This window comes from Aplysia californica, unplaced genomic scaffold (assembly GCF_000002075.1).
Source record: "Aplysia californica isolate F4 #8 unplaced genomic scaffold, AplCal3.0 scaffold00073, whole genome shotgun sequence".
NCBI classification, from domain to species: Eukaryota; Metazoa; Mollusca; class Gastropoda; order Aplysiida; family Aplysiidae; genus Aplysia; species Aplysia californica.
Genome location: NW_004797343.1, coordinates 1640242 through 1667391, shown reverse-complemented (window position 1 = coordinate 1667391; position 27150 = coordinate 1640242). Strand labels below are relative to the sequence as shown.

The 27150-nt window shown below is 40.5% G+C and overlaps 1 protein-coding gene across 3 annotated transcripts; it reads right to left on the bottom strand.

Annotated features, from left to right (window-relative positions):
* On the bottom strand, nt 1-21177 carry LOC101863332 (ubiquitin-conjugating enzyme E2 Z). 3 transcript variants are annotated; one of them, XM_005093991.3, is made up of 8 exons: nt 21010-21177; nt 16441-16821; nt 15862-15934; nt 15041-15228; nt 11438-11549; nt 9007-9119; nt 8084-8174; nt 1-6527 (listed from the first exon to the last, which is right to left on the bottom strand). In XM_005093991.3, exons 2-8 carry the CDS (start codon nt 16698-16700, stop codon nt 6336-6338), a joined length of 1029 nt encoding a protein of 342 aa, XP_005094048.1. In that variant the 5' UTR covers nt 16701-16821; nt 21010-21177; the 3' UTR covers nt 1-6335. The 3 variants fall into 3 exon arrangements, with proteins under 3 accessions (XP_005094048.1, XP_005094047.1, XP_012935523.1); XM_005093990.3 differs by having other exon boundaries at nt 21062-21177; XM_013080069.2 differs by lacking the exon at nt 21010-21177 and adding an exon at nt 20772-20978.
* Between the last annotated feature and the right edge of the window lie 5973 nt (nt 21178-27150).

The window sequence follows — 27150 nt, the reverse complement described above, 5'->3', positions numbered from 1 at the left end:
TTGAAATATGTAACAACCTGTTTTGCTTTTTTTTAGTGTGTTGTTTTTCTCTTTAAACAAGAAATCAGACCCATAATGACACTTACAAAACAGAACCATTTGAGAACTAGACAGATACTTACAAAACAGAACCATTTGAGAACTAGACAAATACTTACAAAACAGAACCACTTGAGAACTAGACAAATACTTACAAAACAGAACCACTTGAGAACTAGACAAATACTTACAAAACAGAACCACTTGAGAACTAGACAAATACTTACAAAACAGAACCACTTGAGAACTAGACAAATACTTACAAAACAGAACCATTTGAGAACTAGACAAATACTTACAAAACAGAACCATTTGAGAACTAGACAGATACTTACAAAACAGAACCATTTGAGAACTAGACAGATACTTACAAAACAGAACCATTTGAGAACTAGACAGATACTTACAAAACAGAACCATTTGAGAACTAGACAGATACTTACAAAACAGAACCACTTGAGAACTAGACAGATACTTACAAAACAGAACCATTTGAGAACTAGACAAATACTTACAAAACAGAACCATTTGAGAACTAGACAAATACTTACAAAACAGAACCATTTGAGAACTAGACAAATACTTACAAAACAGAACCATTTGAGAACTAGACAAATACTTACAAAACAGAACCATTTGAGAACTAGACAGATACTTACAAAACAGAACCATTTGAGAACTAGACAAATACTTACAAAACAAAACCATTTGAGAACTAGACAAATACTTACAAAACAGAACCATTTGAGAACTAGACAAAAACTTACAAAACAGAACCATCTGAGAACCATACACTTAAAAAAATAATAACAATTTAAGAACCATACACTTACAAAACAGAACCATTTGAGAACAATTCATTTACCCAAAAAAACCATGGACCACTTAGGAATCATGCACTTACAAAACATTACCATTTGAGAACCACAGCATAAAATATAAAGACATCCACACAAAGTTGAATTAAGGCTGTCCGATCAGAATGCTGCTAACACAAAGACAACAATACTGCCTTAAGCTGACAAAATGCCTTTTTTCATTTTTGGCCCCACATTTTTTTATTTGCGATATCGAAAGCCCGATACCCCACTTGTGTGAAAAAAATCAAAGTGAAACTGTGACTAGTACTAGAATACAAATTTTGGAAAAATGTCTTTTTTAAATGGTTATGCTAACAAAAAAAAGTTTGTTTATTTCTAAACTGTTGTTGTAAATATTTTAAAAAGCATTTTGTCAGCTTTTGGTAGAGTCGAACATGCAGAAACTTGGCACCAAGAACTGCCAGTCTCATGCTAATCCGACAAATTGATTGTAAATGTTTATGTTCTCATTGACCTAATTTGGACAATTTAGGAGGCAGGCTGTGTTTGGCCCTGCCTGTCAAGGCCAAGGCCAACCCGGGCTGGGCTGGGTGGGATATAACATCACAGCACACAGGATGATGAACTAATCTCTCCGTCCTTAATAGTCCACAGAACAATCACCCAAACCCTCTTCTAAGACTCTCCGATGTGCATGATTGAAAAAAAAAATTAAGGCTTAAACAGTGCCAAGAAATAAGGAATCTCACAGTGAAATTCATTGTGCTGAATACTGCACAATTCACTAACTTCAATCAGCAAAAAAGAAGAAACAGAAAAATGCACATTATATCTATTACAAAAATTTATATGCAGGACAAGAAAGAATGAAAATTTAATACAGAAAATAACAGAGCCTTGAACAATACTCATTTTTCACTTGCTGAATACAAAAATAAAAACAAACAACATTTAATGCCACAGGCAAATCATTACTTAACTTTGAGAGACAGTGGCAGAAAAAGATACAAGACAGACCATTACTTTAGCAAGATCAAGGGATAACATGCGATGTTAAAAAGAACTAGGTCATTAATCATAGAAGTTTTAGGTCTCCTTCCGTACTGTTAATTTCATTTAGGAGACAGGCTGTCTGCCAGGGCCAACACAGTCTGAAAGGGATAAGATGCTCCAGCAGACAGATGGAGGTACTAGATAAAAATTCTTCCCACATGAGAGTTGAACTCACCTCTATTACGTGTGATGGTAAAGCACCAAACTGCTACGATACAACACAGACATGTTTGGTCTACAAACTGTTTTTTTTTTTTTTAAATGAGTGTTAAGAGTTTCATGACCCTTTCAACACAAATAGGTCACATAAGTGCAAAAGATTAGAGGTGTTAGAAGAGAGTAACATACCTAGAAAAGGGGAGATAAGGATGATGAAGGTTTGTAGAAAAGACAAAGCTAATAACACCAGAGCATCTGTCAACTATCCACAGTTTTAATGACTGTTTGCATTCACAAAGACTACACATTATCAAGCAAAGCTACAACAAGCAAAAGAAACAACACAAAAGCCAGCCACAAGAAGAGAAAGTTCAGTTTTAGTTAGAGCTTTACCTTTTACATGCAACAAAAAAAGGGTCATACAAGTGACTAAGATTAGACGTGTTCCTAGAGAGTAACACATGGAGACAAGAAGGAAAGAAAAGGATGATAAATGTTTAGTAAGGAAAGAAGGAGCAAACCGTACTCCACACAAAACGACACTTTCGGTAAAAGCTACAAAGCAGACTTTCTACATACAACTCCAGCAGCTTTTTATCAAATCGTTGACATCCGAAAAAAAAAAGAAGAGAGAAAAACTTTTTTGTATGCATGGGGACAGGACACGGAGTAAGTAGGTAGAATCTAGTCTTCAAGTTTGAGTTAAATAGAAGCACATCAACACAAGGATGGTCATTTTGTGCCGCGGAAAAAAAAAGATGTGAAGATCTTTTTTGCGGCTGAGATATGGGCCACAATACAAAAATATTTATGGCCCTTGAACTTTGATATGTGTGCGGCGCATACACTTGGTCCTGTTAACTATATTCAAATACTCTCACTTACATGCTATAAAACACAAGTGTTAAGCACTCCAACTATTGTACAAACATCCAAGATAAGCACAAAACTGTAAACAGATGACTTTTCTGTGACAAAAGAAAGGAAATAACAAAAGAGAAGGCAATCACTCTCGCATAACTATAACTGTCAAACCTGCTATGATGGTCATCTGTCCAAGACAATCACTTGTACAAATGATCACTTGCTGCTTCCCCCCCCCCTTGTATTTTCTTAGTATCATCATAACACTGTCCACAAAGTTCAGTTGTCTAACACAACCATTTTTTAAAACCCTCGATAACAGGTGGCTGTCTTGAACAATTTTGACTGTGCTTGATATGACTTTTCCACACTTGAACTGAATCATGTGCTTGGCATGCAAAAGTGCCGCAAAATTTGCTGACACAAGATTCAGCACTGAAAGAGTATAAATTTAGTGCCGATAAAGTCATCTCCTCTTTGTTCCTTTCAAACTGAGCACAAACATGGTAGACCTTCTATCTCCAAGATGGAGTTAGCACAACCACACACTTTTCCAATCCAGTGGCAATCTGAGTTTTAGCCCTTCAACCTGTTTCACACACACAAACACACCAATTATACAAAAGCATATTTAAAGTAACCAACCACGATGTGTCAGCAAGATTGGCTTGGCTGACTGGCTAATCAAATTCATCAAGAAATATATCAACTCACAATGGAGCTCCAGATGAATCAAATTTAAGTTCTCAAAACATCAACTCACTACGTAGAGCTATGCGAAGCAAAGTTCATCGAGTAAACAGCAAGTCACTGCAGAGCCCCTGGTGAATTGAAATTCAAGAAAACATTCACTCACTGCAGAGCTGTAAGTGCATCATGTTCATTAAAAAAAACCCCATCAACTCACAACAGGTTAGCTCTAGGCGCATCAAGGTCATAAAAAAACATTAACTCACTGTGGAGCTCCATCGTATAAACATGTCATGGAGCAGAAGTAGTACCAGGCATGAAAACTGCCACATCTTGCCAGGAAGAATGTAGAACATTAGCAACACTGAAGAGATGTCATTCGTATTAGATGGCATCACAGCACCCACCAGCCACTTTAAAAGACCAAAAGGGAACAAAAATAGGAACGGTACCACGGGAGTGGGGAGGGCAGACAAAAAACTTTGGGGCTGTTAGCAAAGCCGAGGTGCACAAACACTGAGGACACAAACTTTTATTGCACTAAAAATAAAGTCACAAGTCATGAAAATTGATGCTTTTGGCATTCCCGAAATTTCCATGGTTGAAGCGCTCGGATGCAGAAAGAAGAAGTACAGTAGTCTCAGAGAAAGACTCAGCTGTCTACAGTCAAGTCAGGTCAAGTCAGAAATGTAAGGAATTTTTACTATGAAAATTTGCCACACAAAACCTGACTGATCAAAAGACATCTAAGATCTTGTTTCTAAGGTTTTCTGAGCCTTCATATTGTTGAAAAAACCCTCTGTAAGCTTAATTGAGACGTTCCTAAGAAAAGTGCTTGTCCTATGTAGTAAGGAATGTTGTGCAGTCAAGGGAGTTTTGGCACAATAAAAGAGCGACAATAAAAGCATGAAGAAGGTAGAGACAGACTCAAAGCACAAGTAGTTGCAGTGGACTTTCTCCAGCAAGTTAGCAATATGACAATCACATTTTACCAAAGAGCAGAGTAAGACCATTACAACATTGAAAAGGAACAGAGGGAGCAGATCACACCAAAGCAAATATACCAACTGCTCGTTTGAAAAGAAGCATAAGCTGACACAACGACAAATAATAGATATGAATTGAAGGGAGACATTAATGAAGTGCCTGTCATCAGACGAGGATGATAAAAACAGGCTCAGCAAAAGAACAGAAAAGAACTGCGATTTTCGAGCACCCTGTTCCAACTGCCTGGAAGAGGAACCTTATTGCCATGTGAATTACAGAGGCAGTTCTCAAAAACAGAACTTCTAGACATTTTTTTTCCGTACTTCCATCTCAGAACATGCAAGGCAAAGTTCATTGCCATAAAGAAAATGTAGCTGACAGCATCCTCAGACCTGCCAATCACTGCATGACCGAAAATGAGCTTTCCTTTCAACATTTCTTTAAGAGTTTGGGGGGAAAAACTGGAGCCTCCACACCCCAGTAGATCAGGATTACATAAAGTGAGCGTGGCGAATAAATGTGTTTTGCAAATAGATGAACACGCAAATAAAAATGTGAATTTCGAGGCAATTTACGACAAGCTGCGCGAATATGGTAAATAGGCGCAAATATATTGTCTCTTTCCATGCCATATTGGACATGGAATTATAAAGAAAAAAAATTATTAGACTTTTAAAAAATCCGATCGGTAGGCAAAAGAAAAATATATTAAAAAATCAGAGAGCTCCGATATGATCAAGTGCTTGGCAGGTCTGCATCCCTAGCGTGTCAAGAAAGAGCTGAGCAGGCATTTGTACAACCACACACAAAGAGACAAATTTGTTCACATCATTACTGTATGAGACCAAGACAAAATGTGGTTGATTAACGCGTCCGAGCAGCAACAACAATGATAAACTGCTACGGTAGCTCTGAAAATGTTTTGGTACCAATTTGGATATTTCTGCCTGATTGTATACAAAAAGCAATTTACTTAAAAAGTAGTCGGATCACAAAAAATAAGCTATCAGCATGTAAACATAGCCTAACTTTTAAGGATCCCCCTCCCCCCCCCCCCTGATTTATTTACTTGAACAGATCACAGGACAAATGTTACACAGCCATACAGGACAAATTCTTAAGACTACCTAAGCAACTAGGAAAGTAAAGGGAAAGGGGGAGGATTAAAACACTAATTAGCATTATATGCAAGCCTCTCTAAACGCCCATTACAGTGGAAACATTGACCTCTACAGTCATATTTAAATAACAGAGACTAACTAATGAGACTAGAATCTGACACAAAAGAAGCATTTGTCTACTAAACTCATCAGGCTGAAGCCAGTGGAAATCTGTAGAGACAATTATACTGTACAAGAGATGTAAAGGACGCTGCAAAAAATCAGCCACTTGAAAAATTTATGCACAAAAGAAAATCCACGATTTTGTGAAAATGGAAATTAAAATTGATTTGTACACAGAATCACTGATTTGGTCCATAAAGAAGAAAAAATTAACTCTAAATCTTGACTATAAACTTTCTTCCAAGCTATTCCATTTGAGTGCCTGCCAAAAAACAACTTCAAAACAACCAAACAAATGAAAATCTACACATAAAAACTGAAGGGAAAAAACTGAACGTCACAAAACGACACAGCTGCACTTGCAGGCAGCACAGCCAGACACGGAAGTGGACTCCACAGAGGGACCGGTGGGGTGGTGGCGGTGGGGCTGGGCCTGGCGTCAACTCTTGTCCTCTTCGATGGGCGGCTGCGTCCTGCGGGGCGGGGTCGTCTCCTCGCCCTCCTGGGCTGAGTTGTCGTCCTCGTCCTCGTCGCTGTCTTCGGGCTTGTTGTCCATGCGGTTCTGGATGCACTTGAGTCGCTTGAGCAGCTGCTTGAACTTGAACTTGGGGCGAGAGTCGCCGAATGGATCCTGGGGGAGTAGGGTGGTTTATTCCAAGAAAGAGTTTTACCGTGAATTACGGCACTTGCAACACAATTAGGTACATAAGTGCCAAAGATTGCAGGCGGTTTTAGGTTTAGTAAGAGTTTTATGGCACTCGCAACACAAAAAGGTCATATAAGTGCCGAAGATTAGAGGTGTTACAAGAGAGTAACAAACACAAAAAAGAAGAAGTATCAGTTTTAGTAGAGGTTTTACAGCGCTCGCAACTGCATAAGGTCAAATGAGCGCCAGAAGATTAGAGATGTTACAAGAGAGTAACAAACAAAAAAGAAGAAGGGGAGATAAGGGCGATAGATGTTTGACAGGAAAGAAGAAGCAAACCACACCAGAGCACCCGTCAACCAGCCACAGTCCAAGAAAGAGTTTTACGCACTTGCAATACAATTAGGTATATAACTGCCAAAGATTACAGGTGGTTTTAGGTTAAGTAAAAGTTTTACAGCACTCGCAACACAATAAGGCCATATAAGTGCCGAAGATTAGGGGTGTTACAAGAGAGTAACAAACACGAAAAAGAATGAGGAGAGATCAAGACGATAGATATTTGGTAGGAAAGAAGGAGCAAACCACATCAGAGCACCCGCCAACCACCCACAAAGATTACAGGTGTTACAAGAGTAACAAACACCAAAAGAAAAAAAAGAAGGAGGGGAGATAAGGACGGCGGATGTCTGATAGGAAAGAATGAGCAAACCACAGAGCATGATAGACAACCACCCACAACAACGCAGCAATGTTCATTTAGTGCTGGGAAAAAAGCAAGACGCATAGAGGCGGAAACAAAAGTGGGAAAGAAAAGAAATAAGATGAACCAATCCGACTCCCAACTGATAGCAAATTTAAAGTGATAGAGCAAGTTCTGAGGAGTAACTGTCAACAAGTGCTGGGAGAAAGAACACTTTTTTTCATCAGCTTGGGTAAATAAAACACACTAACAACACACCACTGATCATTTCATTTACGACATATCTAATTTTTTGGAGCGGGCAATGCCCAGGTTTGCACGAAAAACCAGAACTACCAAACTGCACTAAAACACCCACACATATTTTATCATGGAGCTGCCAACAGAAACTGACTCATTTTGTTTATTTTTCAAATAATTGAGAAAACACAATTTGTTGTTTTATAAATGATAATGTATTTTTACACAAAACTGGAAATGTCTTAATTTAGAATAACGCCTGGTACTTAAACTAAATGATACATCACGAAGCGTGCAATTACAAAATGGTTATATTCTATTGACGCGTAAGTCTGACTTAGCACCATGACGATATACATAGTGCGATGTTTTAGTTAAAGTTTTACAGTGGCACTTACAACACAGTAAGGTTATATAAGTGCCAAAGATTAAAGATGTTAGAACAGAGTAACAAGCACAAAAAAGAAAATGAGACAAGGACCATAGATGCTTCATAAGAAAAAAGGTGCAAACCACACAAGGCCACTCGCAAACCATAGACATAAAAGGTGATGGAAAAAGAAAAGATCATCAACCATTCACAAAGGACTCGACTTACATTCATGTCCATACTGTCCAGATGTATGTGGTTCTCACACACTTCTACATAGTATTTGTAGTAGTCGGGGAAGGAGGACTCCATCACAGCCCTGGGGAAAAAAATAGCAAAATCAAACATTGCTATTGTGAACTTTCTTGAGTCTGAGTAAAGAGAAACAGCTGTTAAGTGCACGCAAAAAGCAAGATAGACAGAAACAAAAAGGGAATTTTTAAAAGTAGGCAAAATACTGACCCTCTTACCAACCAAACAGCTTATTGTTCCCAAGATGAAGACCCTTTACCAATCATACTGCAACCGTATCACATTCACCCTCAAAGAACCAATATGCTAATAGAATAGTCCTACAAAAAGAAAAAAATGGATTTAAAAAAAAGAGCGTTACAATATCTAAAGAAACTTTCAACAAGATGAATGCTATCCTCTCAAACAGAAACATAACAGCGAACGCAAAGAAAGGTAAGAACCTTGAAGGCGTATATGTCGTCAACCATTTTGTATGAATGTGAGAGCTGGATTCCATCAAAAGACACAGAGAGAAGACTGGAAGCTGACGAAATATGCTTTGGCCACATAAATAGATCAAATGGATTAGAAAAACTGCTGCTGGGTGGGAAAAATACGGGCCGGGGGGGAGCACAGGAAGACAGAGAACAAACCCAGATGGCCACAACAACTTTGCAACAAATAACACGATGTGTTAAACCTAGATGTTCAGACAATAGGAAGGTGTGGGGAACAATGATCATCAGTACACATTCCAGACCCGACACCCGAAGGAGAAGATTTTCCAATGTACTCTTTGTCTTTTTATAAGATTACAAACCTATGTGAATACATTTCTTCAAAACCACAGAAAAATACAAAAATTCCGGGAAGTCATGAACTACTCAATATCCTATCGCTGTCGCAGCCAAGCTCACCTCAGACTGTCTGGCATGCTGCAGAGCCCGTCCATCATGTCGCACACAGCCACACGCACTGTCTCGTGCTGGATGATGTCGTTGTAATGTTTAGAGTCGCCAGAGGTTCGCTCCTGGGGATACATAGATCATCAAAGATTTATGACAAAATATAATAATAATAATAATAATAATAATAATAATAATACAGTCAAACCTGCTCAAATTGCCACCTGTATATGACAATAACCTGTAAGAACAAAAAGCTACTCCCCCCCCCTCCCCCCCGAATTGTGCGGGTGGTTGTTAGTTTTAAAACATTATATATGACACTGTGTAAGACGGCCACCTGTCTAAGGTCAGCCACTTTTCTCCTCGACATTGGGTGACCGTCTCAGACAATTTCTACTGCGGTTCATCCATCATAACCTGACAATGACGATTAAACATTAAAAGAGAAATGGGAGCTAGCACGGTAAAGAGAGTTAACAAAAAAATAATAGCAAACAATGTGTAACGGTCACAAACGCTACAACTCCGTGCAGATAACAGCACTTTTCCCTTTCCGAAAGTGAGCTAAGTTTGCCTAAACACACGGTTAGTTGGTTAAACATTCTTATGGCTTCCTTTGTGACCTACCACATCCCCATCAACACAATTTAGAGCAATTAGAAGAAGGGCCGCTTCCATATAACTCTGCCTGCCATGGCTAACCTGGGAGCTGTTGAATATTTATCCCAATAGAAAGATGGTGTAACTTGAACAAAATATCTTCCCAAAGTGACGATCAAACTCTTACGTCTTCTGATTGCAGGTAAAGAGCCTTACCATTCAGAAAAAAAGACAGGCCTAAATAGAATAGCAGGAGAGCATTTCCATTGCACAATTGTGGGGCACTGTGGTGAAATAAGGAGTTGGCCAAAATAATGAAATCCTGGAAAACGGCATTTTTCTGCAGGTTTGGCAATTTTTATCAATATATTGTTTTTTGACTCACCACCTTTTAATAATAATAGATAGCATAGCGCAAATCCCCGCTCAACAGCAAGCTCTATGCGCTTCACAACTATACTATTACCCCAGCAGACCTGAGAGCATTCTGAAACAATCTCAACTTCCTAGGAAGCATACAGTGCAAGCCACCATTTATAGGCGTTAAAACACTAACATACTGACAAGATCTTTCACAGTCTAAGGCCGAGTACCCATTCCCACCTGGGAGAAGTGAGGAAAATTCGTGTAAAGTGCCCTTCCCAGGGACACAACGTCGGACCCGCGGCTCGAACCCCAGAACCCGCAATCTCACGATTGCGAGTCTGGTAGCCTAACCACTAGGCCAACGATGCCACATGTCCATTCAAAAGCATTTCAGTGTGGATTTTGCTGAAAATCGATGATTAAAAACCCCCCCCCAAAAATGTACATTTTCAGTTTGTCTCTAAGCACTCTCAAGCTATAGAAGCCTCCACACTTTAGCGAAGATTTTTTCGTTAATTTTCCCTCCGAAACCAGGGTCCTCCCCCCCCCCCCTCCTTTTATCACATATATTGTGAGTTCTATTAAAAATATATGGGTTATTTTTTTTCTCCATCAAACGCAAGTCAAATGAACAAGCTTTAAGATGATTCAGATACCAATAACTCCACATGCCCAAAAATTGATAAGCACCTGATTCCACCACCTGTGAAACAATTTATATAGTAAATCTAGGGTGGATAATATAATTAATGTCTATGGTTTAAAAAAACACACAAGTTCAAATCCTGGCTCTTCCATTTCACAATTTATATATGTTTAAGATATATTGTCGCTTTTAAGCACAAGGGGGCTATTCCGAAAAATGCTGTTTTGAGAAAATCAAAGGCAAAATTTTTGCTCCTTGTTCAGTTTCTTTAAAAAGTTGAAGAAAGTTCTCTCTATAACCAAACAAATATACACACCAATGAAACCAAACAAATATACACACCACTGAAACCAACCTTCTCCTACAGGTAGGGCAATGCCCATAGTGGGTGCAGGTCAAGATTTCTGGAAACCCCCGAAACCTGGGTCAGCCCACTTGTCCTTAAAAGCGACCAAATGTCTAAGACATTATAAAAGTCTCTACTGCTATCACACTCACATTTTCAAATCCTAGCTCTTCCATGGCACATGTAACACATCTATGGCTACAACACTCACATGTTCAAGTCCTGGCTCTTCCCCTTCACAAGTTATATCTGTCCTCATGGTTTTATGCACCCCGCATAATATCGCGAAATTTGATCATTTTTTGCATAATTCCTGATTATTTTCCTTTGTCAATCTTTGTTAAAATTAACAGAAGAATCGCGTAATTTCACATTCTTGGGCTCAGTTTGCATAATTTCAGAATTTTTCTTGCATAAAACAACGGGGACAGTTATATGTCTAGGGTAGATAACATAAATGTATATATGGCTACCACACTCACATGTTCAAATCCCGGCTCGTTGTGATAAGGCTTCTCATTCATCAGAGACTGGATGGAGATAAGGACGGAGGACAGAGTTTGGGCGGGACTCCATGACGGTCCAGCCCACGTCCTGAAAAGACGAAAGCTTTTTGTGATACATGGGAGACTGGGGGGGTGGAGCGAGACAGCAGTGCAGACACAAATATCAACATCAGCTTATTTCCTTCACAGACTCATTGAATGCTCGGCTGAAGATTCTGCAGCTTCTTGTGATTCGTTGACACTGAAACAGCCATACTAATAATAATAATAATAATAATAATAACACTAATAATAATAATAATAATAATAATAATAACACTTATAATTATAATAATGACAATAGTAATAATAGTATTAATATCAATGATAATACAGTGGAACTCGGTTTCAGCAAATTCGGATTCAACGAAAACCCGGATTTAACGAAAGGAGTTGGATTCCCTGTTTTTTTCTATTCATAAAAAGCAATAAAAATAACTTGGATTCGACGAACAGATAAATGAGCAAGCCCAGATTCAAAGAAGTCGCTTGCAGGATGAACAGCCCCAGCTGATGTGGCTTCGCACATTTTTCTCCCACAAGGAACCTTATCTATTCTTGGAACCCACCCATGGCATCTGCATTGTGAACCAGTATTCGCCTAGCCTATTGTTCATAATCTTATGCGACCAATCAGCTGTTTCATTTCATACCAAAACACACGTTCTTGGCACGCACACATACATCTCATAGTGTGTGTCTGAGTCAGACGGGCGGTCAGCACAAGTGTAACTGTGAGTGTATCAGGGTGTCCAGCAATATTTCCTGAAAAAATTTACTACCTGGAAAAAAAATTTACTACCCAGCAAATCAAGCCCTACACCAGCTCAAAAAATGGAGTTCATTTGCGCCATCAATAACATATTATTACATAACATATGGAACGAACAGAACACACAACAAAGTCCAGTTGACAAAATGGAGGATAGACAGACGATCGCAAGCTTGCTCCCCGCTAGATTTAGTTTTAGTAAGGTTTTTACGGCGCTCGCAACTCTATAGGTCATATGAGCGACAAAGGGTGGATGTCAACAGAGAAGTCCAAACGGGGAATCAAGCTTCGACTATCAAGGCACCCCGGAAATAGTAGTTCACAAGAGTGACAAAAATACAAAAGAAGTAGCGGAAAATGACGAGAGTAAAGAAGAGGACAGAAAAAGCAGCAGTTCCAACGTTGGTTCAGCACAGTATGAGCATGACATTGATAAATCAGCCCATATTTACAATTCTACTGTGCATAAGAACATGTTAATATCCTCCCTTTGGGAATGGCTTAAAGACGCTTCAGTCAGTAGCACTGCCCTGGTGGTGGTGGGAGGGGGAGGGGGGGGGGTAGATTTAGACCTAATGTGTACACACAGGGTGACTGCCAAACCGGCTTCTCCATTTTCCAGGGTCATGTTACACAACAACAACGCGCACACACGTAATGACTCGAGTAAACCTATTCAGTGTGAGAGGTGTAAGAACTGTGAGAGGGCAAGAGGCAGTGACACTGAAAATCTGCCAGTCAACAGAAAGCTACAATATTGTTCTAATTTACTATCACCCAACCAATGAAACGCGAACACTTTATTTCAATAACACAGCTTACAAGGTATGAAGGATCCCGATTCCACACAAGGCCTGCACCAACACGCGCTTTGCAGAGGGCTATAAACCTAATCAAAATTCTGAAATTTACTGACAAGTTTTTGTCCTCTGGTGTTGCCTTCAGCCCCTCCGCCTTCCCCGAGTGTATCTCTAAAAAAAAAAATCAATAATCCCTGCCCCATTCCGTAGTCCTATACTTCGCAACGCTCAGACTTTTTAATGAACTTTGGCGACCCCAACAAACGCAGGTGCTCACCGATGCTGTATCTTGTGGTGCCTCGCACGAAGGTTCACTGACCGATCACGATCGATGGCGAACCCGACAATCTAATAAATCGGACGACGTTTGTATTTTCTTTTCACCCCCCCACAAACACACACACGTGACAGCACGATGACGAGTCCGAGCAATGATTACATTTTATTTGCACGACGACACAGCATTTATACTGTACAACCTGCATATCACAAATGTTGCGTTATCAGTTTATCGTCTCCAAATTTCTGGGTGGTAACGAAAGCGAAAGTAGATCTTGATTTTCCCAATCGAGCCTCGGTGTCACATAAACTTCCACCTGCCGCCATAGCCGGCTTTTCGTGTGAAACGTACTCTCGGACGGGGAAAAGGTGAACGAATATTATATCACAATCGCGACCGGCAAAAACGGAGTCATGTACCCCGCCGGCTAGGATTCATTGAAAAGTCTTGCTGGCTTCATCACTCAGCATGCAGGCTAATTTACGACCGTTTACCTATTTTTTACTACCTTCAAGGCAAATTTACTACCATTTACGACCTTTATGACCAGGGCGAATTTACGACTTTTTTACGACTTTGCTAGACACCCTGGTGTATGTGTCTAGGGGAGGGGGCACAGGCGTCACAACTTTTTGCCTCGGCTACTGATCAACATTCCAGTGATAAGCTAGTCTTGACATACATCTGTGTAATGAATTGCGTTCTGGAGTGTGGTGGATTCAAATGTTGCTGTACGCAAAGCTCTACACAGCAACATAACTTTTTTGGTAAATAGTATGTTATAGATGATAAATACACAGGGGTGCATTTGAACAAATCAGACCTTTTGCAAAGTATGTGTTTAGTAGAGTTCAGTTGGTATGGCATCAAAGAAATGAAAAGGCCTCTCATTTGAAACTAAAACTACTTACTTTAGATTGAGAAAGTCGAATACATTATACATTACTTGCTTGGTGCCTGGAATAGGTCGCTATTTAGGACAAGCCGGCTAACCCAGATGTCGGGGGGTGTCTTGATCTACACCATAAGTGGGCATTGCTCTACCTGTAGGAGAAGTTAGGTTTCATTGGTGTGTATATTTGTTTGGTTCTGGAGAAAACTCTCTTTGTCTTTTACAAAAACTGAACAAGGGGCAAAAACTTTACTTTCGATTTTCTCAAAACAGCATTTTTTGGGATAGTCCCCTTGTGCTTAAAAGCGACTAATTATCTCCACAAAAACCTCATGTTAGTTAAAACAAACACTCGGATTCAATGAAACTTTAGGTCCGGCCCGACGACTTTGTTGAATCCAAGTTCCACTGTGATAATGATAATAATACTAATCATACTACCACTACTAATATCTGTTTTTCGATCATAAACTGATGATAAACATTTAACATCCAAGGAGGAAAAGAAGTAATAGACTTCGGAGACAAGAGGACCGGGAGGAAACTGACTTCCTGGATTCAGGCTTGCCAACTTTGACAAAACCTAATCAGGACCTACAACTTCATAACAACACTAACTTACGAGTTGGACTGGTTTTGCTCAGTGCTTCAACAGCAGATGACACAAAACTAGAGGGAAATTTCAAATACTTGAATTGTTCGTGGTCAGGCTCTCGAGTTCCAGATCACTGAATCTGGGACAGTCCCAGGAAATCCGGGACAGTCGGCAAGCCTGTGGTGTGTGCATGTGACTTACCCCAAAATACTGAGGCAAACTTTGCCGTTGCGGTAGAGGTTTGGATTGAACCTCACGGTGCCCCCACCTGTAGTCATGAGGCGGACTCGGGGCGGGCTGATGGGGTAGTCTGAGGGGAAGCGGATGAAGAAATAGAAGAATCCTCCCTCGTACGGCGTGTCAAACGGACCAGTGAGGAGTGCGTGGATCTGGTGAGGAAGAAGTATAGAGGACAGTTGTTATGATGTGGTAGAATCAGGTGCTCGTCAATTTTTGGGTATGTTGGGTTTTTGGTATAAATCTTAAAGCTTGTTCATTTGTCTTGCTTTCATCGAAAAAAATACACATAAAAATCGAGATATTTGCGATTGAAAGAGGTGGGGGTTGCCTGATTTCCTGGTAAAATTACAGAGAAAATGGCAGCCAAAGTTTGGTTACACCTATTGCTTGAGAGTCCTTGGAAAGTGAAAATTTACATTTTTTTGTGCTTTAACAAATGATTTTCAGTAAATTCTACACAGAAATTAACTTACATTTAGAGCCAAAAAACAAAAAAATTGATAAAAGTAGTCAATCTGGCGGAAAAATGCCGGTTTCTTTAATTTCATTATATTGACGAATGTCTGATTTCACCACAATGCCTCACATTTGTATATTGAAATAATCTTTGGCTGTCACCACTAATGAAAGTCTCTTCCTTTCAATTGCTGAAATTGCATCTATTCTGCCTCCATGTGCTGTGACCTTCAGCATCCTATATTCTTAAATTCTGTACATTTCTTAAACTCCTGACTAGGGAAGGACCCTGCCCTCTGCTCTATCCACAGACAGTGGCGGCTCACCTTGGTGATGTTCATTGGGTCTGGAATGACGCACAGTCCAGGAGGTGGGTCACTATACAGAGCTGTGATATCACTGGAAAACACAAAACAGGGATGTTGGTTTTGTTCGGTATAAGAATAAGCCCAACAGTGAAAAAAGAAATAAGAAAAACAAAAACAAAAACAAAGACAAAAGAATTATTTTATCTTTTAGAAAAATTGTTTTTCTACAGGCATATATATTATACAGAGAATGCATTAAAAATAAATTGCCAGTTACAAGACGACCCGTCATACACAGAATCACAAAACTCTCCCCCTCCCCTTTACCTGTGTCAGCCCAAAAGTCTACACGCAGTGCAACTTTAAGTAATGAAAGCAAAATTCTCCTCCATTTTTGTATATATACGAGAGGTCAACGTAAAATCAATATATAGTTCCCTTCATTTAATAATTAAGGCAACAGCACAAGTTGTCATTATATATCTTAATAAAAAACATCTCCTATACAAAAGAAACAAGTTGCTATGAACCAGTTCTGGAGAACACAAGCAAATGAAGACACAGCAGCGAAGAAGTTAAAAGACGAATGAGACCTACTTTTTGATGCGTCGAATACAAGCAGGAGATGGAGGGTTATTGAACTCTCCATCCCCAATGTCATCAGGGTCCCATTTAGCATTGAGAAAGTCGGGCACAGTGATTTGTTTATCCTCCGAGTCTGCCGAATGCAAAAGAAAATCTGCAATGGCAGCTTTAGCCTCGGCGCTGGCACCACCCTTTGACTCTTTCGAGTCTGACTTCTCAGAGCTGGTGCTGGCCTCTGGCTCATTGCTATCTTTCAAGTAGGCCTTCGACATGACAGAAGGTTGTTGCTTGTCATGCAGCCTACACGGCCTCTGTGTCCAGATTGGGATGGGTTTTAGTCCGCAAACATGAAAGCTCTCTGATGATATTTCTCAGACAGGTAACTCGTGAGGTCTGGAAAATAGTAACAAAAGTCATACACACCTTCTTGCAAAACAAGACATTTTAGCTGTGGTAAATTTTCACTTCCACTCCTGCATGCAGAAGCACTGCCTATAGGGCGCTAGACCATCATACTTTTTTGGGCTGTAGAAAATACAGAAACCCCCCACAGATTTTAAAAAAAAAAAAGGAAAGGCGAAATATTACTTTGCAATTACGCCTTATGGTACAGATTGAATAAAAACATCAAATATTAAAAAAATTAATTATTCATTTGCCATGTATATGAAGTCGAAATTCATGCAACATGGAAATGAACAAGAAAGTGCTTTTTTAGCCTCAGCATGAGACAGGAGAGTGAAAGTGAAGTAATACACAACAGTTTTACTCTTCTTTCATTTTATAAAGACAATGAACCACAGATAATAAACAAAACAGTAGTACACTCCCTCTCTCTTCTGGCACTGGGGCGTCATAAGCAGTCAGCGATGCCGACAGCACGCAGGAACTTAACATTTGCTCTGGGGTCAGTAGTACACTAAGCTAATAACAAGATGGTGCACCTGGGTAGGCCATAAGCACTAGATCTAGTGTCTACATTCTCTAACGTTAGGCCTAGAGAACTAGAGAATGTAAACACGTTCTCTAATGTTCAGCGCTTCGTCCAAGTGCGGCATCAAATCCCGATACCGGAAGGTTTTTTTCTTCTCCTGAACCTAAAATAAAAATAACAAATAACGAAGAAACTATTTTTCCGAACGCTCCGGAAAATAAACTAGATCTCTATTTCTCCGAACGGTTTCCGTTCTAGAGATTTTTTTGTTATTTGCGAGAGTTCGGCGTCATCTTTCATTCAGCCATGATGCGAGGACTGGGAATAAGCATTTTTTGCATCGAATTCAATTTCTAGAGCTAGATCCAGAGATTTTTAAATGTCTGAATATTCAGATACTTCAGTGGTCGAGGCAATGTTCCCGGACTAATATTCTTCATTTGAAAATGCCTTCAAAAGGTACTGAGAGAAGTCACCCCTAAAGCAAACACTAAAATCCTTCAAGTAAACAAAAATAAAACCTCTCCACGTCCCCACGCCTCGTTCACACCTTATACATACACACACACACAAACTCACACACACACATTTACACAAACTCTCTCTCTCTTTCACACACACATGATGCGGGCCATTCCATATTTGCAAATTATCAACAAATCTCGAAAACAGAAACCATTAGGAGAAAAAGAGTTCAAGTTTCTTTTCCCGAGCGTTCGGAGAAATAAACCCACAGACCAAGGAAAGCCACTATATTGAACTTTAACCAGGCCTAAATTGGTAAAAGGAAAAGTATCTATAGGCCTACTTTGTAGGTAAAAGCTCCTCTTGGGGACAAAACCAGAATGTGCATGCATCACTAGATGTAATAAAAAACAGCAAAGCAACAAGTTACAATTATTATATAGGGGAAAAAATTTTTAGTCAGTCGGGAAGAGACCAGAAGAAGAAAATAAAAATCTTCCAGGACCGGGGTTCGTTCCCACGCTCATAAAATTATGGTTTGACTTCAAACGCTGACGCGCTGTCCATTCGGCCATGAGAACTTCCAACAACGAAAGGAAGATTAAGCTTGATATTCAACGCGTTTTATTTAGCACTGGCGCTAACCGCAACGCAGCATTGCAAATAGGCACTTCCAATCTAAAAAGGGCAAATGCCTGGAGACTGTCCTAATAGGTGGTACCTATTGGAGGATCGGTCAGTTAGGCTACATTTCTGGTGGCTTTAATGCACTAAAAGACCCCACTGCCTCAAACCAATCGTCCAACTTCATCATTCAATGCCTTTCACCCCTGGCAGGGTATAGGCCACATAACTTCTTCCATTTATCTCTCTCCTGAGCCATCCTTCCAAGCTCGTTCCAAGTAGCTTCATCTCTCTCATGTCCCTTTCCACGCATCTCCTCCATGTTTCCCGTGGCCTACCCCTGCCTTGAGCTCCTTGTGGGTTCCACTGCAGTGACTGTCTTGTGATGTTTCCGCTGGGCTTTCTTTTAAAGGGTTGTCCCATCCATCGCCACTTTCTTAATCCTATTTCTACTTCTATTCCTTTTGTCCTGTCCTTTCCCACAGCTCTTCATTTGTTATTCTATCTTGCCACTTAATTCTTAGAATACTCCTACACATCTGTTGATGAAAGTCTGGACTTTATTCAGTACTGTCTTTGTTGTCTTCCAAGTTTCGCAGCCGTAGAGGAGCACAGACTTGACGTTGGAGTTAAAAAGTTGAATCTAGGTGCGCAGTGAGATGTTGCTTGCTTTCCAGACTTTTGATAATTGATTGAATGTCGACCTTGCCTTGGTGGTTCTTGCTTTAACATCTGCCTCGGTTCCACCTTTACCATCGATGACATTTCCATGGTAGGTAAAGGAGTCCACTTCTTCCAGGGGAGTGTCTTCCTCTGTCACAGCAGGGCTTGAAACTTTTCCTAGCTTCACTACTTTTGACTTGCCTGGATGTATACGTAGGCCAACACTCCTTGATAGGCTGATGAGTTCCTTGGTCTTTTCTTGCATCTGAGCATGTGTGTGAGAGAGCAGCGCAAGGTCATCGGCGAAGTCCAAGTCGTCCAGCTGCTGCCAAAGAATCCACTGTATTCCATTATGCTTGCCTCTGGTGGCTTCTTTCATGACCCAGTCCATTGCCAGTGTGAAGAGTTGGAAGTTTGCATTGGTGTGCTCAAAATGACAGTCCAGGAATCACTAAAAAACGAACATTTTTGGCAAAAAATTTACAAAATCAAGATGGTAAAGCTGACATGGGGTCTGAAACTGCTAATGCAGGTTCTACATCCTATATTTGACATGTATATAAATTTTGGAGGAATAAATACTAATGCATCACATTTTATGCACACTAATGTGAAATGTGTGTTTTTCCCCACGTTTTGGCAATGGCTCATATATAAATCCTTCAACATGGGGAGAGAGCCCAGCCTCACTCCTGACAGACCCAGTTGGAGAGCAGTGCAGTCACAGTGGGCAGCAAGTATGAGGCTTCACAAAAATAAAAGAAATGCTGAAATTGAAACCAAGACAGAAGCCCCCAAGCTGCACACATCCGCAAGTGGCAGTAGGCCTACCGAAATAAGATCTTTTGAATGCTCAAAACGTGACTGACAAACTTTTCTCTGATAGTGATAGAGTCGCTCTTCAACTCGGTTGGCCACAGAAAAAGAAAGTGGCTATTCTCACCCGCCCGGAAGTTCTCGCAAGATCAAGATCAACTCCTCCCCTCTTCTCTCTCTCTCTCTTTCTGAATACTGTCTATCGGTGTGGACGATCAAATTGACCAAAACAAAGTTAAAAAATGATGTTAAAACACAAAAGTAAATTAATTTGGTTGTCTACAAAGATGCTACGGCTATTTAACTTTTCGAATCGAGCCGAACTACGCGGGTCGCCATTTTGTTTTGCCCGGAAATTCTCGCGCTACTCCTCTCTCTCTTTCTCTCTCTCTCTCCACTGCCCACAGACAAAATTGTACGCTTTTAGTAGGCTACAGTTGTAATGGAACGTTTGTTCACGGCACAGAATTCTACAATTTTTCTGTTATCACAGTGTAGAATTCTGTGGTTTAGGGAGAACGCAAAATTTGGTGAGCGCGCACCGGGTGAGAATAGCCACAAGACTCGCCTGCACTATTCTCACTCAGGGTGAGAATAGAGGTGGCCACAGAAAAAGCCACAAAACAAGTACAATTAATTCTTCTTCCCTTGAGAAACAATATTCTCCGTTTCCTGTGGATGCATAGGTCGTCAGATTTTGACGGACGAACTAATATTATTATTTAAGAGATCCAGAATCAAGATTCAAAATTTCTTTGCTGACAGTAATAAATACTTGTCAAAGACTGGAAAAACTGAATGAAATCTCTACATCTAGAATCGTTCTACACCAAATGCTCACAAGTGGAATCTTTGTCGCGAAGCTTCATCGACGTAGATTCTTCTATCAAGATCTAATCGCCGTAAACTTGCGTCAGTCAAGGCTAAAACAGTCGTGACTGGTCAGTCACTTTTTAGTCACTACCACCACCACCACTCGTTCACTGCCACCAGTGTTTACATCCACAGTCACAGCCTCCCTCCTCTACCCCTCCCTCTGGTTTGTAGTCAACTTGAAAAAGATAAACGACCTTACTTACTCGTAGTACACAAATCTAGAATTTACATAGATTCCTCACGAACAACACACACCTTTGTTCTGTAAATGCACTTTGTGTCAAAATCGTGAATCTCGTGAACTTGTATGTTATTGTTTTGATGAAGAACAACAAACTGTTCATAACCAGAAGCAAAAAGGAAGAGGAAGTAAACCAAAATAAAAGAGTAACCTTTGTGCGCATGAGCGTAACAAGTCCCTGGCCTTGGGGCCACTGACCTTTGACCTCACTGGTGTCGTCACTGCTGCTTATAACTTCCTTGCTCTATCCGTATGTAGCCTAGTGTTTTACTATTGTATCCATACGACGTTGGGAACTCTGTGCCACCACTTTCCAAAGAGGGAATTAACTCGTTAATCCGATCCGTACGCTTTGCATAGGAGTCTTGTCAAAATGGTATTTTGAGAAATACTGGAAGTTTTAAAGAGATCTTAATCGTACTAGATTCTCTAGACTCTAGAAGTATTCTAAAATGTGAAGAATACAGCACCGGGGGTACAAATAATTGATAGGGTTCAATTTTTTAAAAAAAAGATAAAAAACAAAATTGTTCTGTCTAAACTTCTCAGATCTTTGCATGCGGGTCTAAAATTTGGATGATCATCAAAATCTTTGATGGGCACCGAAAACTAAGGATCCGACACAATGTCAGCCTAGCGGGTCAAAAATTAAAGGCATCCTTCACCCCCCCCCCTCTTCCTCCTCCTCCTCCTCCTCCTCCTCCTCCTCCTCCTCCTCCTCCTCCTCCTCCTCCTCCTCCAACTACAACAACTGCTACTACTACTACTACTACTACTACTACTACTACTACTACTACTACTACTACTACTACTACTACTACTACTACTACTACTACTACTACTACTACTAAAACGTACGACTAACTACTATACGTACTACTAGGGTAATTTACAGCTACATCTAAATTTTAATTATCAAAATGTTGGCTAATTTTCATCAGCACCACGATAACTCGCACCTGTGACATAGTCATAGTTAATTAGACACGGGGGGGGGGGAGTTAAATTCCGAAACTCGCGTGGAGACGTCTATTTCTCTGGACCAACGCCTTACGGGCCTGAGAGTTTAGAGAAGGCGTTGGTCTGGACGGTCTTTGGACAACAAAAAGCAGAAAGGGGGGGAGGGGGGGGGGTGTTACAAGATTACATACATGTGAGGGCAGGGTGGTACGTGTTGCTGTCTCAAAACGAACTTTTGGTAAGCTATTTTGTTATTAAACATTAGTTCTTTTTTATTTCAAACAATTATTTATTTATTTATTTCCTCTTTTTTTTGGGGGGGGGGGGGGGGGGTAAGTGTTTTACGGCTCTCACTGCTGCCTAAGGTCATAGCGCGCGGGTTTGAAAGTAGAGACGAAAGTAGACGACAGAACGTTAAATTGTCAGAGAGCAGGAAAGGATGTGAAAGTAGAAAATTTCAGAGAAGACACAAATTTCGTCGCCATAAAGATTCGAACCCTGGACCTATTGAATGAGAGGCCAACACCTTAACCTTAAATTTAGACCACGACCTCATTTCTTGTACTGAACATGTGCATGCACCCAAAGTTATACATTTGTATTATTATTATTATTATTATTATTATTATTATTATTATTATTATTATTATTATTATTATTATTATTACTATTATTATTATTATTGTTATTGTTATTGTTATTGTTATTATTATTATTTTTATTTTTTAAATTAAATTTTTTTTTTTTTAATTACGGAATCCCACAAGTTGGTTATCCTCTTCAAGAGCATGTACGAAGGGACAAGTTGCAGGGATATACATGATGGGCAGCTCACAGACAGCTTTGACATCAAGACCGGCGTGAGACAGAGATGTTTAAATTTACTATCACCTTTCCTCTTTATCTAGGCAATCGACTGGCTGATGAAGGAAACCACCAGAGGACACAGAAACGGCATACAGCGGACCCCATGGACACCGTTGGACGATCTGAACTTTGCAGATGACTTGGCGCTTTTGTCATACACCCAGGAACAGATGCAAGCAAAGACCACAATTTTAAACAACCTATCAGCATCTGTTGGATTGACGATCTGCATCGAGAAGTCCAAAGTCCAAAGGATAAATGCACTACGAAAGGAGCAGGTCACAGCAGAGGGAAAAGCACTAGAAGACGTCGAATACTTCTTCTATAATTGAAAGAGAGGGAGGAACAGATGCTGAAACAAAGTCCAACATTGGAAAGGCACGGGCAGCATTTATTTCTTTGAACAGGATGTAGAGGATCAGGGAATCTTACTGTGAAAAAAGCTGTGCATTTTAAACTCAAAAGAGAAGTCAGTCTTGTTTGGATGTGAGACATGGAACGCATCTCAGAGAAGCACAAAGAGGATCCATGTTTTCTTGGACAAGTGTCTGAAGAAGTTACTGAGGATCAGATGGACAGACAAGACCTCAGAGATGAGGTGGGAAGAAGGCGTTGTCGATGGATTGGACGCACTTTCAGGATGTCAAGCAGCTGCATAACAAGGAAAGTGTTAGATTGAAACCCAGATGGTAAAAGACCAAGGGGAAGACCACGTGGGACCTGGAGAAGAGTCACGGAAATGGATGTACAGAAAAGTGGGAAGACATGGAATGACGACAAGCGACTAACGCAGGATAGGGAAAGGTGGAAAGTGTTTGTTCGTGGCCTATATCCTGATCCAGGGTGAGAACGGCAAGGATGACCGTGTCGTGCTGTGAAGCTAACCTTTTTCGTGCACTCTGTAAGGACACGTAGAAGCTATAACCAAAAGAAACAATACGTGTGAGCATAAATGTAATCAGGTTTAAAAAATCGCCTTGCTTAAATATATAGATTACAGGTATTTAGTGTTCTTTTACTTCAAAAAATTTTTGTACTCTAATCTTGAATTACAACAAATCCTTAATGAACCCTCTCCAGCCATGTAGAATGTGATCCGGCCCCAATTTTTGTCAATCCCATCTGAATTACTGTGCTCTCTACTCCACGGAAAACAATGATTGCCATCAGTTCCCAGACAGCCTGGCGTAAAAGACTCTTAGTCGGAGGGGAAAAAAATTCAGGTTAAACAATCACGGAAAAATGTGTTTGGAACTTTCCAAAGTATCCAGGACATTAGAGAAGCCGTGATGGAGGGCAAGAGAGAGGTTTCCTCTGAGTAGTATTAACGTGCGATTGTCAGTTATTCCATTCAAATTCACGGAGTCAGAATGTGCGTTACTCGAGATTGGAAGCATATAGAGCAGATCTTGTAACTTTGTACCTGTCATATTCATGTTTATTGTAATTGTGCTGTCACAATAAATCAAGATTGATGTTTCACGTTTGTGCTAACTTTGATGTTTGTACCTTTATTCACAAGTTTTATTGGCACGCTTTTGAATGAACGTGTTTACTAATCACCCTGTACTTTTTATCTTCAAATCTAATGGTTTAAGAGACAAAGTTCTTTAAAACATGATATTTTTTCCAAAGCAGCTTCAAAGAGAAGAATGGCTTTAAGAAAAAATGAAAATTTGAATATATCGCTCTGTGATAAAATTTCTGTTATTTGCAAAGAAAATCAAGGGCGACAATTTTTGAGGAGAAATTACATGTTTACCTTGCTGAATGCCCTTCTAATGAAACTGTTGAATATTGGACAAAGAAGTTCAAATCAACCTGTCTATCCATTCTTGAAAGCCCACGAAACGGGGGTCCACAGGCAAAAGAAAGGGGAAAAGTTATGCTGTCTTGTTCTTTGGGGCAGTGAGAGTGCCATCATCAAAAACTACCTAGAGGGGACTCTCATGGTCCAAAGGTTAAGGTGTTCGCCTCTCATTCAATAGGCCCAGAGTTCGAATCCGGATAGCGAAGAAAAAAAATTCTCTCTAAAATGTTCTCCTTTCAGATCCTTTTCTGATCCCTAACAATGTTCTGTCGTCCGCTTTCGTCTCTACTATTTACCGCCACCACTCACCTCCTTTGCTCCCTCTGGGCTCCCGACTCTTTTTGCAGCCTTTATATCGCTACTGCTTGGCTCCTTCTTACTGCTGTCTTTCAGCCACACTCCTGATCTTATGGTAGGTAAGATCTACACCTAGCAGGCTAGGGGCAAAAAATCTCGGAGGTCCCGTGTGCAAGTTGCCCACGTTAAAGTTCCCTTGGTGGTCCAAAATCGATAAGAGATTTTATTCGGCCGCCACCTTGGCAAACTTAAAAAATTCCTTCAAACAGAAAATGTTTATTGTGTCCCGCTCGCTCATATGGCTTTAAGCAGTTGCGAGCGCCGTAAAACACTTACCAAAAAACAGCAGCAGCAGCAACAACAACAACAACAAACTACTTAGAGAATGGCTATAACGTCACGGAGGTATTTTATTCGGCGTTGTTGATGAAACTACTATCTACCTTGGCCAAGACAAGACGACAAAAGGCACATTAATCACTAAAGACAACCCAACACTTTCATTTGTCACTATGAGATCTAAGAAGCGTACTGTTGTCCCTGACGAAATATCTCCTTTACAGCTCCAACTCACACTGTTATTACCCACTTCATTAATTCTACAAGTTTGTACACTCTTCCCGTCCCATAGCTTGGTAATAGACAAGGGACGCAATAGTAAACAAATAATATTTTTTTTCAATCTTATCCTCAGTTAGTTCCCTTAGACCGTTCCGTAGATCTTTCCTGCGTCGGCTCGCGAAGCTGAGTTTTTTCCGAATCACCGAGACACACGGCTGTGTTTTTTCCCCCTCTACATACATGTACTCACAAACACATCAGCTCTGTAATTTTTTTTTCACTAAAATGCCTGTACACACACATTGACACACTAAACGTATCTCTTTTCACACAAACAAAAAACATAATATTATATGTACACACGCTGATACACCAACTGAGCCTGTTTTGCCGCAACGTTAGCACGTCCTGATCAAGCTCCTTTTGTTGCGAATGAAACTACATACATGTGCGTGTGCATACACACACATAAACATATACACACACATGCACACACACACACACACACACACACACACACACACACACACACACACACACGCGCGCGCGCACCCACACACACGCACAAGGAGGAAGGGAGTGACACAGACAGACAAACAGACAAACAGACAGACAGACAAACAGACAGACAGACTGACCGACAGACGGACAGACAGACGGAGGCTGATTTTTAATTCTGTATTATTATTTTCTTAGCGAGCATAGCGTGACGGCCGTGACAATGAGTGGCCTAGGAGTGCCAGTTTATGGTTGGAATAAATGACGTGATGCTCACGCCGCCTGATATTTTCTTCTCACAGAATTCGAAGAATACTAACCCTGGTGTCTGTGTTTAACAGACACGCTCTTTGCTGTTGGTTGCGGTGCGGTGGGGTCTTGGGTGTGGTGGGGTTTTGTTATTTTTATCGAATGTCTTCGTCTATCTCCTGTATCATCCTCAACCCAGATTATCCATGATAGGCAGGATGGAGGCAGCCAACCTCTTAAATTAGCTCATTTATGTTGATGGAAGCGTAAAACATGTACATTTACAGTAACAGTAATTAGGTGGCTCTCGTGGCCCTGAGGACCCGAGTTTGAATCTGGATAGCGACGGAATTTTTTTTTCTCTAAAACGTTCTCCTTTACTTCCGTTCCTGCTCTCTACCAATGGTATTCACTGCTTTGGTATCTACTTTCTGCCCCTACCAACTCACCTCCTTTGTCCCCTTGTGTGGAATCTTTCTGCAGCCTTTCTACTTCTACTCCTTGGCTCCTTCCTACTGCTTGCCTTTCAGTCACACCCTTGAACTTATGGTAGGTAAGATCTTACACCTAGCATTCTCGGATAAGGTCGAAAAATCTCCGAGGCCCCTTATGCAAGTTGCGGACGTTAAAGATCCTTTGGTGGTCCAAAATCGATAAGAGTAGGCTTCGGCTACCACCCGGGCAAATTCAAAATCTCCTACCAACTGATCAATGTTTAATGTGTACTCCGCTCTCATATGATCATATGCAGGTGTGAGCGCCGTAAAGTACTTATATGAGCGCGCGGGACACACCTAATATTTTCAGTTGGTAGGAAATTTTGAATTTTGCCCGGGTGGCGGCCGAAGCCTACTCTTATCG

Coding starts and splice junctions, on each gene's coding strand:
- LOC101863332 (XM_005093991.3), bottom strand. CDS start 16,700: ATGTCGAAGGCCTACTTGAAAGATAGCAATGAGCCAGAGGCCAGCACC. Junction 15,229..15,861: donor ACCCAATGAACATCACCAAG/GTGAGCCGCCAC, acceptor CTTCCTCACCAG/ATCCACGCACTCCTCACTGG. Junction 9,120..11,437: donor ACGAGCCGGGATTTGAACAT/GTGAGTGTGGTA, acceptor ATGTATCCCCAG/GAGCGAACCTCTGGCGACTC.